The following is a 15,395-nucleotide window of genomic DNA, read 5'->3' as shown; positions in this document are numbered from 1 at the left end:
CAGAGCTGTGCCACTCTGCCTGGCCCTCCCGGCGGCGCAGAGGAGGAGGGGAAGGCCCTTTCCCAGCAGAGCGGAAGGCAGATCCAGGGGTCCTGCCGGCGTCTATGGGGTGGGGCTTGGGCTGAGGAGCCGCAGCTGGGGTCTGCACAGAGCTGCCTGGCTTGGGAGGGTGGCCCACGGGGGCCGCTGAGGAGCCTGATCTGGACAGAAGCGCAGGTGCCGACTCAGAGGGCCTGAGCCTGTGTCCAGCTCTGACTCCTGTTTGCTCGGGGCCTTGGCCGGTTCCTTATCCTCTCCGCAGCCTCGGTTTCCTCATCTGAGAGTTGGGGGTGACGGCTGTGCCTCCTTCCTCCCAGCATCGCTGTGGGAACCGCAGGGGAAAACTCTGGGGCCCCGGGTCGGCACGCGGGGACTGTCCTCTGGCCGCTCTGTGCCACCCCGGCTCCCGGGCCCTCGTCGCAATCCCCGGGGACCAGATGTGTCTAGAGATTGAGATTCTTTTCCTTTCACGTGTCAGAAAGGCAACACAGTGCGTACACCGTTTATTACATAACAGCCCCATCAGGGACCGGGGCAGCACCCTGTAATTAAACACATTAATATTTCTGCAGTGAAATATACAAATAGTCACACTAGGTGGGATAAATATAGCCCATAAATAGCTCACGTCAGCTCAGGACAGGTTTTGCTATCAATTCACTTTCCCACGAACTTAAAAAAAGCACTTGAGGCTTTCAGAGCGTTCTGGATTTCAGGACTGCGGAAAAGGGACTGTGGACTGAGACTGCCATCCTCATGCCTGTTCCCGAGGCAGTGGCAGCCTTGTCATCGCCTTCTGACGCCTGGGGGGCCTCCGAGGACGGCACTGCAGGCTTCCGGGTGCTCAGCTTTCACAACAGCGAGCAACCTTGCCCTTCTCTGTCAAACCAGGGCCTCTTTAGACAGTACCTCCAGCTCGTCTAGTCCCACCTGAAATCCTGAGGTTAAACTCTACCAAAGCTTAGCCTAGGTGAGAAAGCAGCTGCGGGCAGCTGGGCTCTGCAGAGCTCTGATGGGCACCTCTGCATTCAGCGGGAGAAATTTCTCAAGCTGCTAAGTTCCTGCCTCAGCTAGACAAGAGGAAAAAACAAGCCCAGGGTGACTCTATACCCCTCTCTTTGCCTCATCACCCCCAATTCCCCCTGCCCACATTTCCCAGCATTTCCTAAAGTGTGCTTTGTGGAACCCTGGTCTCTGCCAGCTGCCTGGAGAAAAGATTTCGTGAGCGTCTGTGTTCAGGAAAGACTGCACCTTCCATCCACCCTTGGAGATTCTCAGTGGACATCAGTCTATCGAAACTTTGAAAAGTCCTGCAATAAATCACGGGCTTAATTTGACCTGAGCCAGCCTTTCCCAAACACACTCGGCCATGGAACCCCTTTTTGCAGCTCACCTGTCAGCATCCGGCAGAACTAGCCTTGTTCTTAGCAAACTGCTGCGCGGGGGTGTTGACTTCGGGCCACGTTCTGGGCTTTGTGGCCAGAGGGGTTAGGGCGCCACGTACTGTTAGCCTCTTCCCTGCTTCCAGCCTCCTGACTTCTGAGCTGACCAGGGACGCCCAGAAGAATAAACTAAGGTAGAATGTGCAGCAGTGATGCACAGCCTTGTAGATCATAAATGGGAACGGCAAAATCAATGGCAGCCCTTCTGCAGGCAGAGGCCTGGAGGCCTGGGCGACAGGAGGGATGGGAGCCTGTGATTTAGGAAGAGCAAACGCTCTGGCAGCTGCAACCTGGGTAATTAGGTGTGTCAGGAAGACAGATAAACAGTGAGCTGTGTGGGTCGATGGCACTGGCAATAAACACCCAGCACTGGCCCCTGGCCCATGTCAGCGTGTAATCCCACCTTCTGGCTCCTTGTAGCTGCACTCTGCCCTGGGGCCCCTCACTGAGTCGGGGGCAGCAGCTCGGGAAGAAGAGAGGCTGTTAGTTGTAGGAGAGAGGGGCTCTCCCGAGTCCCTGGGGGTGACTCCTACAGCCCGGAGGCCTGGGAGAAACAGGGCATTCGAGGGCAGGGTAGGGGGCTCTGGAGGTCACGGCCCCTCTGAGAGGCACATCTGAGGACTTCCATTCCCACCCAGACTTTGGCCTGTTGGCATTAAGGGAGCATTGAAGGTCTCAGAGCTCAGTGGAACCAGCAGTTGTCGCCAGGTGGCCAGTTGAGAAGGCCAAGTGGAGGAGGCTCAGGGGCCCACCACTCCCTGCTGGGTGCTGGGGGAGGCCTCATGGAAGTAGGAGTCTCAGTCCCTCACTCAGGGCACTAATAGTTCATTTGATGACAGGAGGGATAGGCAGAGGCGATGCCATGGGACTGCGGTAAAACTAATACTACTTCACATTCCTACGGAGCTTTCTACGTGCCAGGCGCTTCACACACATTCACTCACTAACCCTCGCCACAAGCCCACAAGGTAGGTACTATTTTCAGGACCAATTTACAGATGAAGGACCTGAGGCACAAGAGGCAAGGGGACTTGCCTATGATCCCCCAACTAGCAGAGCCCCGCAGAGACAACAGGACAGTACACCACGGAGATGCTGTGAAATCAGGCCACAGTGATCAGGGAGGGCTTCGTGACAGAGGAGGCACCTGAACCAAAGCATCAGAGTAACAACAGCACGGCTCCAGCGTGCAGAGCACTTAGGATAACCAGGCTCTGCGTGAAGCACTTCTTGTTTTTTTACAATCATCATCTTGCCTAAACCCCTCAGGCACCTTGAAAAGTGGTGTAGCCCCATTTCACAGATGGAGAAATTGAGGGGCAGAGAGTTTCAGTTGCCCAAGAGCCAGTGGGTGGTGGAGACAGAGTCAAACCCAGGTCTTTCTGACTCCAAAGCCTGTGCTTCTGAGCACTCACTCCACTGCCCGTTAGGCAGAGAGGAGGGGCGGTGCTAAGGCCAGGTGGGGAAGCATCGGCAAAGGCACAGAGGGGACACTGAGTTTGCCTAGAGGGGAGGGTTTGTGCAGGTGCAGGAGGGACAGCATGGCAGGCCAGGAGATAGCCGCTAATCCAGCACTGAGGGTGAAGGAGCCATGGGTGGTTTCTGATCTGGGGAAGACAGTGTTTCTGGAAGATTCACCTGGCAGTGGAGTGAGGTGTGGGCTAACAGTGGGGAAAATGAAGTGGGGAGGCTGCTTCTGGAGTAGCTCAGGCACGATCCCGGGTGATGCTACAGGGAAAGTGGGGAAGAAGCTCTGGGTGCAGGAGGCTGGAGAAGGAGGGGCGGGAGGGCGTGGCTCGGTCTGGCGGATCAGAGCCAGTCCACAGTGCGGGGTTAGTGATGGAAGCAGGGACACTGGGCCAGCCGAGGGTGGAAGCAGGAGCTTGGCCTTTGAGGGGATCATAAGGTCGCCGAGAAGGCATGCCCAAGGGTTCGCTGGCCATGAGGGATGGCAGGTTGCAGAGCAGTGAGGCTGGAGCTGGGGCGGAAGGGAAAGACCAGTCTTTCTTCCTTCTCAATCTTTCTTCTTCCACCCCAGGGAGAAGAGAGAAATCCGATGAACCTCTGCCGAGTGCATCACCCACATTAGCTCAGTTGGTCCTCTCCACAGTCGCATCAGGAAGACAGTTTCTTTGTTTTACAGAGAGAAATTGGGCTCAGAGGATTGAACCGTTTACCTAATGCACAGCTGTTGTTAAGTGGCAATGCCGAGCCTCCAACTAGGGTCTGACTGCAAAGCCCCCCACCACATATTAAAGAGCTGGGCAGACTATGGAGAACAGTATGGAGATTCCTTAAAAAACTAAAAATAGAGCTACCATATGACCTAGCAATCCCACTCCTGGGCATATATCCAGACAAAACCATAATTCGAAAGGATGCATGCACTCTGATGTTCACTGCAGCTCTAGTTACAAAAGCCAGGACATGGAAGCAACCTAGTCCATAGACAGAGGAATGGATAAAGAAGATGTAGTACATATACACAATGGAACATTACTCAGCCATAAAAAGGAATGAAATAATGCCATTTGCAGAGACATGGATGGACCTAGAGATTGTCATACAGAGTGAAGTAAGTCAGAAAGAGACAAATATCATATAATATCGCTTATATGTGGAATCTGGAAAAATGGCACAGATGAACTTATTTGCAAAGCAGAAATAGAGACACAGATGTAGAGAACAAACTTATGGTTACCAAAGGGGGAAGGGGGTGTGTGGGATGAATTGGGAGATTGGGATTGACATATATACACTACTATGTATAAAATAGATAACTAATGAGAACACACTATATAGCAGAGGGAACTCTACTCAATGCTCTGTGGTGACTTAAATGGGAAGACAGTCTAAAAAAGAGGGGATATATGTATATGTATAACTGATTCACTTTGCTGCACAGCAGACACTAAAAATAAGGAAATAAATAGCTGGGCGGGGGCTGGTGGAGGGCAGTCCTGGCTCCCGAGGAACCGCATTTTTTGTTAGGACCGAGGAAATGGATTTCAGGGCTCCATGCTCTTTTTTTTTTTTTTTTCGCGGTACGCGGGCCTCTCACTGTTGTGGCCTCTCCCGTTGCGGAGCACAGGCTCCGGACGCGCAGGCTCAGCGGCCATGGCTCACGGGCCTAGCCACTCCGCGGCATGTGGGATCTTCCCAGACCGGGGCACGAACCCGCGTCCCCTGCATCGGCAGGCGGACTCTCAACCACTGCGCCACCAGGGAAGCCCTCCATGCTCTCTATGATGCTGCTTTGACAGCCTCATCCCATCCTTGCTTCTTCTGGGGCCACGTGGGAATGAGGCACAGTGGGGATGGGGGCGGGGAGCCTGAGCAGTTCATGCGCTCGTCTCCCCAAATGGGATCATGCTGGGGGAGCCGAAAATCTGGGCCTTGTGTCCAAGGGAAACACGGCTGGAGATCAGGGACCCTAGGATCCATTTTAGGGCTTAGAGGATCCTAGGAAAAGAGGGTGGAGCCTCAGGGTTAGTGCATGTCAGGCTTTACCAGGCACAGGAAGTCCTGGCCATCCTGGTAAAATGCAGATTCTGGTCTAGTCAGTCTGGGGTGGGGCCTGAGATTCTGCAAATTTATGAGCTTCCAGCTGTTGCCAGTGCTGGGCTGCGAAAGCTGCTTTGAGAAGCGAGGTGTAGAGCATCTGGGTGCAGCAGGACTGGGCCTGAGTGAAGAGCTGTGGACAGTGGTGACCTCTCAAGGCAGACTCATTTGCTGTGGGGGGCAGAAGAGCCTGGAAGTGCAAGGCGCCCCCGATTTCCGTTCTTCTCTCTGGCACAGTGACTGAAGCCTCCTCTCTGAGAGGTTCCAGAAGCCCTGCTGAAGGCCTAAGTATAATATGGAGCTCAGAAGCCATCCGAGAAAAGAGTCATAAATCCAAGTTCATAAAAGGAAAAATGTTCTGCACTGCAAACCCCACCGTGAGCGAAGACAAAAGAAAAATGACAAACAAGAGGAAACTATATGCAACTTGTATGACAGACAGAGGGCTGGTTTCCCTAATTTATAAAGAGGTGTTACAAATCAGTACGAAGAAGGCTGATAATCAATAGAAAAAAGAGACTCAAATATAAAGAAATATGTTCAGCCTCGCTCATTTTAAGAAAAATTAAAACTACACTTAGATCCCAATTTTTTTCCTATTAGATTAGCAAATATTTTAAAAAATGATGACATGTATTGGTGACACTATTGGGGTGGGAAAGGCTCACTGGTATCAGGGCTGATAGGGGTGTAATTAGGACTGTCCCTTTGAAGGACATGCCATGCCTATCAAAACTACCCCTGTATATTCCTTCGATGCAGCAATTCCATTTCTATGAACTTACCTTACAGATACAGCTGGAATTGTGGAGAATGGCATGTTGTACAAGCTTATTCATTCGGTGGCACTGTTTGCAAGCAATCTAACTATTCGTCAACAGAGGCCAATTCAACAAATGGCAAATCTATACAACGGAGTACTATACAGCCATAAAAAGCATGAGAAGGCTCTCTGTGTGCTGCTGTGAAATACTGTCCAAAGCTGATTGTCAAACAAAAAAGTAAGGGGCAGTACTGTGAACAGAGCGTGCTACTATTTGTGTAGAAAGGGAGGGAGGTATGTGTAGATTGAAGATGGCGGAGGGTCAGTGACCATCCTGCTGAACTGAATGAGTTAATAAATAAGGTAGGGTGTGGGGCCCACAGTCCACAGTGACCCATTCAGCACCACACTCCTACTACCCCAGGCCAGGTCACGCGGGCAGGAGAGCTCAGGGCCACGCGGAGCAGCAGCTGGAGTAGCCAGTGCAGGAACTCTGAGGGATGGGCTCTGGGCAGGAGCTGCAGCAGGTCCTGGGCTCCTGGATGTGGAGGGGGTGTTGGAGTGGGCCTCTTGTCCGTCTGTCCTGCACACACCCCTACCTGGTTTTTTACAGAGTAGTGTTGCCTGAAACACACTGGCTAGTACTCTTCTAGGTCAGTTAAGCTGTACGCTGCTTTCCTGCTCCAGGCCTCTTGGGATTGTGGTCGGTCTTCCTCTGTTCCCTCCCTCTTACTACTTTCCAGTTCTTAACCCTTGAGCTGTGCCTACCTGATACCCTCATCTGTGTGGTGTCTTATTTACATGATGGTCCTTTTCTCTTTCTGCTCCAAGAGTCTCTCTCTTCAGGCGGCCAGGAGGGAGGCCTGTGGCCCCTCCATCCAGGACGTTTCTAAAGTCTCTGCCTTTCTTCAAGCCACAGAATTATGACAGCCATAGCTTAGAGAGCATGGATTAGGTCCTAGACACCATAATAAGTACTTTTCATTCATTATCTCAGCTGTTCATTCAAATATATATATTAAATGTTTATGGGCTTCCCTGGTGGTGCAGTGGTTAAGACTCCGCCTGCCAATGCAGGGGACATGGGTTCAAGCCCTGGTCGGGGAAGATCCCACATGTCGCGTAGCAACTAAGCCTGTGAGCCACAACTACTGAGCCCGCGAGCCACAACTACTGAGCCCGCGTGCCTAGAGCCTATGCTCTGCAATAAGAGAAGCCACCGCAATGAGAAGCCCACGCACCGCAACGAAGCCCCCACTCGCTGCAACTAGAGAAAGCCCGCGCGCAGCAACGAAGACCCAACACAGTCAAAATAAATAAATAAATAAAAATTTAAAAAAATGTTTACTAAGTGACATAAGTATTTCTTTGGTCCTAGAGATACAACAGAAAACAAGACAAAGTTTCTGTCCCCATGGTGTTTAGCAGAAGAGTAGAAGAGATGAACAACAAACAAATATATAACATATTTTCAGACAGCAGTAAGTGCTCTGAAGAGAAATAAAGCAAGTTAAGGGCGTAGGGAGTGATAGGGTACAGTCTTAAGGCTTTCAGGGAAGACCTCATCTGAGAAAGGGCCTGAATGAAGGGAAGGAGTGAGCCTTGAGAACAACGGTGGGAAAAGCATTTTAGGCGGAGGGAACAGCAAGTCAAAGGCCTCGGGTAGGAAAGCGGCGAGCAAGAGGAAGAGTGGAGGAAACGGAGCCAGAAGGGCGACTGGCTCACAGCCGGAGGGGTGTGGTGGGTGACGGTAAAGACTTTGGATACAGTCTGTGGGGCTACAGGAGGAAGTTGAACTTATGAAGTTGATATGATTTTCCTGTACTACATACAGGTGAAGGGGTTGAGACCGAGAGAGGTCAAGCATCTTGCCCAAGGTCACCCATTAGGTGAGGGGCACGTCCCAGGTTTGTACAGACTGACTCCCACGGGACACTGCCAGGACGCAGGACCCCAGTGCTGACATCCTAAAAGCTGGCTGAGGGACAGGGTGGGTCCGTCCTTCCAGAGGTCTCTCCAACGCTTGGGCACAGGCTAAAGCAGCCCCCAGTCATAAGCCATGGGCAGGTGTGGGCTGGCTGGGGCTCCTGGAGAGGATCGCCAGTTCCTCATTGTGGGCAGGGTGGCAATGGCTGAGCGTCATGCCAGCTGGACCCAGGGAAGTGCTGACCTGACACAAATGGCTCCACACCCCACCCACTGTCGATGAATCAATCGAATCACTCAACTGAAAGATTAACTCAAACCCACAGACATCCCTCAAACCCACAGACGGTCACTGGGAGGTGCACGCCTGGGGCCGAGGCTGGGGGGCAGTGTCACCCTTACCCCAGCTCTGGGGGCCGAGCGCCAGCCTCTCCCAGAGGAACCTTCCTGGGGGCTCCATTTGCCTGCCTCTTCTTGTCTTCCCTCTGTTGTTAAACCTTCTCTCAGGCCAAATGCTTGTGCCTGTTTTTCCGGATTTATTTATCAAGTTTTAATTGTACTCTTAGGATGTTCAAGTTCTGGCTGGGCCAGAGGGAGGCACAAAATAACCAATACATGGACTTTGCCCTTGAGGAACTTAGTGGCTAGGAGAGTGGAGTCAGATTCCTAGAGAAATATAAGACTGCACTGGAGAGACAGGGCAGGATTTTTGTGTTACATTCACTGGGGCATCATCAGTGCCTAGAACAGTGCCTGGCATACGGTAGGTGCTCAGTAAATACTTACTCAATGAGTGAATACATTAGTGAGTAAATGGGGTGATGGTGAGGCTGAGCACGGAACCAACATGACTCTGGGGTATTGCTGTCAACCTCGACTGCACGAGGGAATCACCTGGAAAGCTTTCCAATCTGATAACTGGGTCCCGCCTCCAGAGGTTCAGATTGGACTGGACTGGGATGCTCCTTGGGAACTGGGCACGTTAAAGCTCCTCAGGAGATCCTAGTGTGCAGCCTGGGCTGAGCACCGCTGCTCGAGGATTCCCGATGAAATGCTCTAAGAGCGTGGGAGGGCAGCCGCTTCAAGACCCCTGACGGTCGGGTCCCAGCCCCGGTGCTCCGCACTCAGTGAGTAGAAGAGTCTGTCCCCTTCCTCTGGCACAGTGCCTGCTGAGCCCACGTTAAACACCTCCTTCCACAGTTCTCCCCATTTCTGCGTCCCTCCAGCATCTTCCTGGGCACTCCCTCCTTCCACAGCCGTCCCTTGCTGCTGTTCCCCTCCTGACCTTGCCCCACATTAAAGGTTGATCAGCCCATCAATTAATTGTGTCCTAATCCAGTCTTGGCTTGGCTGGAGAGCGGGCAGTGAATCCAGCTGGGTAATCGTGTCCTGATATTTGTGTGGGATAATTACTATCTCTCAGGCCTCACTTGGTGGCAAGATGAGATGAAAACCCATAAAACACCACTTGGGGCTGTGGCTCATTGTTTCTCGGCTGCACAAAGCTGGCTGTCAGCCAGTCAGCTCCGCCTGCCCCTGCCCCTGGCACCAGCCCCAACCCCTTCCCTCGCCATTCATGCACATGGCAGGGCTCAACAGCAGGGGCAGTCTGGGGCTGGATCCTGGCTTGGGCTCAGCAACCAGCAGGGGCAGCATTATGCGCCCAGGGTAAAGCCAGTGTGTGTGTGTGTGTGTGTGTGTGTGTGTGTGTGTGTGTGTGTGTGTGTGTGTGTGTGTGTGTGTGTGTGTGTGTGTGTGTGTGTGTGTGTCTATGGGAGCAGGGAAGGTGGTCCCCATAGCCAGGCGGTCACCTGCCTCCAGGAGGTTGGGAGGGTCCTGAATGGTGAATTCACAGGTCTGAACCACAAGGTGTTGTTCAGACCAACCCGAAAGGCTGCTGCCATCTGGAATAGTGCAGTGCATGTCCAACCTGGCCCCAAAGGGGCACTGGGCCCTGCATCCTTCAGGAGGAAGCCATGGCCTGGGACTTCCCTGCAGATGTTATGGCCCCAAGGGAGTAGACTTCCACCTGCAGCCCCAAGAACACAGTCCCCCAACTCATGAAACACTGAGCACCAACCATGAGCCTGGCTCTCCACTAGGCCCCGAGGGCGTCGGATTGAGTAAAGCCACAGAGTGTGTTGATTAAAAGGATGGATCTGGAGTCAAACACTTGGGTTTGAATCCTGGGACTTACAAGTTGTGTGGCCTTGGGCAAGTCATATGACCTCACTGTGCCTCAGTTTCCTCAACTATAAAGTGGGCCACACCAGTACCCACCTAACTGAGCTATTGTGAGACTTAAATGAGGTGATGAATACAAAGTGCTCAGGTCGTGGCCCGGCACACAGTAGGTGCTACTTAAGTATTAGTTGTTATCGTTACTCTTGCTATCATGTAGCCTCTGGGTATCAGTTTCTCTCAGCCATTCCTTGGTGTGTAGGACCTCACACTCAAAGTGTGGTCCCTAGACAAGCAGCAGCATCACAGCCTGAGAGCATGTTAGCAGTGCAGGATCTCAGGGCCTAGCCAGGCCTGCTGAGTCAGAACCCGCATTTACACAAGAGCCGAAGTGACTGGGATGGCACTCTGGGCCAGGACAGGCCCCAGATCTGTCTTCCACCAAGTTGTACCCCCAGCACCTACCGCCTCTGGTCTGGCGTGCTGTAGGTGCTCTGCAGGAATGTGGGGTGAAAAAATGAGCTCAGCTGAAAGCTATGGGGGCCTTTGAAGGATTTCAAAGCATTTTAGAAAGTTCCCTAGAAGCAGCACGGAGGGCTATGCCAGGGAGTCGTCTGCGAGCTACGGGAGTGAGAAGCGCTGAGTGGCTGAGCCACCGAGTCGGGGAGAAGGGAGGAGGGGTCAGTTAGGAGGACCGGGCTGCCGCTCGGAACGGGAGGTGAGGAGGACATAAAGTCCGAGGGAGGGGACAGGTCTTCTGCTCAAGGCCTCCCTCTCCAGGGGCTGGGAGGTGAGAAACAGCTTCATGTGTAAGAGAAGAACGGAGCCTCCTGGGGCTGTCTCTGTTGGAATGGAGTGAGGTCCTGGGGAAGCCGGGGACAGTAACCTAGTGCCGGGAGGAAGAAGGTGGGGGCCAGGGGAGGCCCAAGGCCCCCAGCCCTTACCGGAGAAGGCATTATTGGTGTTGAGGAAGTAGATCTCCTCACGGCCATCCCCGTCGATGTCGCAGGCTGTGACCCCGATGGCGTTGCCCTGCCGGTCCCGCAGCGCGTAGTAGGGGGAGCTGCGCTCGTCCACCGCGATGTTCACCAGCCGCTTCTGGGCCCGGTCGTACTTCAGAACCAGGTTGGGTCCATTGTACCTGGAGGAGGAAGGGGGAGGGGACGTTGCGGGGAGGAGCTGGGCCCACCTGGCTCTATCCGACCAGAGCAGTGGGCTCAGAGTATTCCCGGACAGGTCTATGTGGGGACAAATCAGGCCCGGAACGTTCCTGGGGAGCTGCTGTATTCCTGGGGAACCCTTGGCAGCCTTGCCTTGGGGTCCCCGGGTATTTGACGAGTGTCCCTGAATCAGATGTGCACCGAAGCAAAGTGAGAGTCAGCAGGTCCCACGTGGGATGCAAACAAGGAGCAGGGTGGTGGAGGGCAGTGGGCAGTCAGTGATAAGCCCCTTACCACAGGCTTTGCTGAAATAAACCCCCTGACATTTATCTTGCTCATTTCAATGTAAAAGGCACTTTCATATTTATGATCTCATTTATTTAAATTTAACAACAATCAAGTGAGGTAGGCATGGAGTCTGCATTATTAACCCATTTTGCAGGTGAGGCAACTGATGAACTTCATCAGGGAAAGTGAGGCTCAGAGAGGTTGAGTGCCCTTCTCAAGGTAACGCAGCTAGTAAGCATCAGGTGCTGGAACTCAAACCCAGGCCCTCTCTGCTAACCCAAGGGACCTGGAGTGAATTCTGGAAGCACAGAAGGCTTTGTCATTGAGGTCTGGAATGACTCTCTCTTGACAGAAAGTCCCAGCATTTAAACAGTAGGATGAAACTGGCATCCCAGACAGGAGATTACAAATGCATCTAAAGCCATCAGGTGGACCTGCTGGATCGCTTTGTCCGAGGCACTGGAAGGAAAACACTACAGACCTCCTCAGTCCTCACCTCTCTTCGTCTGACTCTCCTGCAACCACGCGACCTCCCTGACGCTTGCTCTTGCCTCAGAGATTCGCACTTGCTGTTCCCTCCACCCAGGATACTTTTCTTCCAGGTACCCACATGGCTGTCTCCCTCCTTCATGTCCTTCAGGCCCTCACGCAATCTTCCCTTCTCTGAGAGGCCTTCCTGCCCACATTCCTGAAACCTGCAACCACCGTCACCCCGTACCCTTGCCCCTCACCCATGCTCTCTTTCCCACGGCTTTTTACCACCGGTTGACCGGTCTCTAGCTTCCCATTTAGCTCTTCCTTCTCTGTCTGGTCCTGCTAGAATGTCAGCTCCACAAGGGCAGAACTTTTTGTCTGTTTTGTCCCCCAGGACCTAGCACAATGCCTGGCACACAATAGGTGCTCAGTAAATCCTTGCTGACTGATTGAATGAGTGGATCCTCAGAGCCCATGTCTGAGTCATAAGGGCTTAGGTGTCCCGTGGTCGATTTCTTCCCATTGCCTTCCCATGTGGAGAAAGTGGTGTGTCCAAGGTCACCCCAGGCAGCACAGCCAGGAATGTCTGGACTCCTCCCTCCTCCTGGAACACCTGTCAGGCTCTCCAAAGGAACCTGGCCACCCCCCATCCATTAGTCCCCGGGCTACTGCCTTTGTTTGAACCTGAGCGTGTACATCCCGAGTGAAGTTCAGCTGCCAGCCTCTGGACGGTCCCCAGCCGAAAACACTGTGGGGAGGGAGGAAAGAACCCTCCAAGGTCTTTGAGAGAAATCACTTCTTGCTTTCCTGAAACAGAACCAATTTAGCCCTTTGTCACCAAGATGCAGAGCCAGTGAAGTCTGGGGGATGCTGAGTGACTGGCCACGCGCCTTCTGGCAGCCACAGTGTGCGGAAGGGGAGACGGAGCTTACTGGGGGCTGAGTCAGCGCTCGGTAACGGGAGGTTGCGCCTCAGACACCGTGACAAAGAGCGTCTGAGGGCTGTGCATTGAGGGCGCGGCATGACCTATGGGACGTGTCTAGGCGGCAGAGATGGAACACTTGGGTTCCAGCACCGTCAGCAGCTGGCTCCAGCCCCCAGGGGCAGGAGGGGCCTCGTGGGTGCTAAACCCTGAGCCTCAAAGCCTCCAGGTCTTCTGTTTACTACCACTGCTGCTCCTCACAAGATAGTACAGTTTACTGTTTACTACCACTGCTGCTCCTCACAAGATACTACAGTTTACTGTTTACTACCACTGCTGCTCCTCACAAGATAGTACAGTGCTGCGGCGCTAGGCCTTGCTAAAAGCACTTTCCCATGCGTTGCCTCACCTGAGCCCTAGTGATCCCAGAAAGAAGGTAGAGAAGGCATTTTTCTAGAAAAGGAAATAGAGGGTCAGAGAGGCAAAGTGAGGTTACACAGCTCGTACATGGCAGCACTAGGCTTCTAACTGTCTCCAGGTCCAACCCTGTGCTCTTTCCACACTGCCTATGATGCCAACACTCTCTGTCCTCTGCATTTTTTTTTCTTCTGGTGGCCTCTCTCAAAGCAGCGACATGGGAAATGCCCAAGAACTTCACATGAAGTGGAGATAATGACCCTACATTTCTATCGCACTTTACAGTTTATGAAACACTTTCTCAGCCTTGATTTCATTTGCTTCTCTGCAGGTCTTGCCTCTTCCAGAGGTTAGTTTTGTGACCTTAGGCTGGTCAGTTCCCCAATCTAGGTTCTGAGTTTCTCTTCTGCAAAACGAGAGTGGGACGAAATCAGAGGGTCACAAAGTGCGTGGACAAACGCGGTCTTGGGGACGGGCTTCTGCCCTCTCCTCTCAGCTTCATCCAGAGCATTTCTATGTCGATGCATTTTCTTTTATGCGTCACGTTCCATAAAATGTTGTTTAAACAAGGCATTCCAGAGCCACTGGCCTAGAAGCCGTGTGAGAGCACTTCTTAGTCTAATGCTCTTGAAACAATAGTGCCTTGCGTCTAACCCACCTCGGGAGACGGACAGAGCGGGCGTGGCCCCCCCAGGCTACGGCTGAGGAGCCTCCACATGAAGTCCAGCACTGACACCCCTCCTCGCACCCCCTGTCCCTTGGGTCTCCCCCAAGGAGAATGTCTTTACCACCCCCAGTGGGGGGAGAGGCCATGGCCTCTGCACTTATTGGAGGCCAGTCCTTTCACCCTGAATGGGGGGTGATGGGCGTGCACACAAGGTCCCTGCTCCCATGGTGGTGGCCCTGGGGGAGTGGATGGCCCTGGACCATCTCTTGTTTGAAGGACTTGGGGGTGCTAGTTCCAGTGTACTCCCTAAGGTGTAGAGGGGTCGGGGTACTAGGCTGGCTCAAATCCTCCATCTGTTACAGAGTGAGCACGTGCCGCAGAGTCCTCCCAAGCCTACATGGCAGCCTGGGATGAATCCTGACACTCTGTCCCCTTGCGTCCCACCACCCGCCCCCCCCCCAAGGGACTACAGACACAAAGCCAGACCAAGGGCTCCTAGGTAGGGGTCCCAGCAACACGGGGTGCAAGGCTGAGAGGTGGGGCACGGAGCTGCCACCCCTTCCCCCCACCCACCTGGCTGGGTCTGCTGCACTGATATCCAAGCCTCTCACAATCTCCCCCCAGGACAGCCAGCCTTATCCCCTCCCCCTCTTCTGCATGAAGAAGGCTTATCCCCTCCCCCTCTTCTGCATGGGGCTGACGCTCCAGTTGGTTCCATCCCACCCCGCCCTGCGCTCCTCACACGAAGCCTGCCCCAGCTGCCTGGGCTACATGTGATCTTCTCTTCCCTGGACACCCACAGCGTTTTGCACCTTGCTTATTACCACGAGGCAGAGTTGTTTGTGTTCCAACATCACTTCCCCTCATTAAAACATATGCTTCTTGAGCCGAGGAAGCATGTGGATACAGCTCTGTGTTTGCTGTGCCTAGAGCCATAGTTGGCAGAGAGAAGATGCCCAGCAAGTGTCTGTCATAAAAGTGAGTGAGTGAGTGAGCAATAAAGGAAAATAATCACGGGCGGCATTCGCAGAGCAGCCACCACGCGCCAAGCACCCTTCTGAGTACTTCACGCCCACTACTTCACTTCATCCTCATGACGATCCTAGGATTTTACAGGTGTGGAGACTGATGTTCAGAGGTCAGCCACAGTCCCACCACGGTCCTTCTGGGGCTGCAGTTCCCACCAGTCGAGGACGATGGATGTGAAGGACGTGGGATTTCATGTTTCCTCTCTCTGACACTGCCCGAGATTGTTGGGCACTTCTAGAAATTCAGGAGGCTTTGAAGCTCAATTAAACAGGCTTAGGGGGCTTCCCTGGTGGCGCAGTGGTTGAGAGTCCGCCTGCCGATGCAGGGGACGCGGGTTCGTGCCCTGGTACGGGAGGATCCCACGTGCCGCGGAGCGGCTGGGCCCGTGAGCCATGGCCGCTGAGCCTGCGCATCCGGAGCCTGTGCTCCGCAGCGGGAGAGGCCACAACAGTGAGAGGCCCGTGTACCGCAAAAAAAAAAAAAAAACAGGCTTAGGAAGTGGGACAGGGTCCTGTGTTCTCGAAAA

General features: G+C 53.5%; 1 protein-coding gene across 3 annotated transcripts in view; it reads right to left on the bottom strand.

Moving 5' to 3' along the window:
- CRTAC1 (cartilage acidic protein 1) overlaps positions 1-15,395 on the bottom strand; it is a 134,438-nt gene that overhangs the window by 41,011 nt on the left and 78,032 nt on the right. For all 3 annotated transcript variants that reach the window (XM_079899322.1, XM_079899321.1, XM_079899320.1), the window contains exon 3: positions 10,857-11,053. In XM_079899322.1, the coding sequence (XP_079755448.1) occupies positions 10,857-11,053 (197 nt within the window). The remainder of the gene's footprint in view (positions 1-10,856; positions 11,054-15,395) is intronic.

Source organism: Stenella coeruleoalba (genome assembly GCF_951394435.1).
Source record: "Stenella coeruleoalba genome assembly, chromosome: 16".
Lineage (NCBI taxonomy): Eukaryota > Metazoa > Chordata > Mammalia > Artiodactyla > Delphinidae > Stenella > Stenella coeruleoalba.
This window is presented reverse-complemented; position numbering and strand designations above follow the sequence as displayed.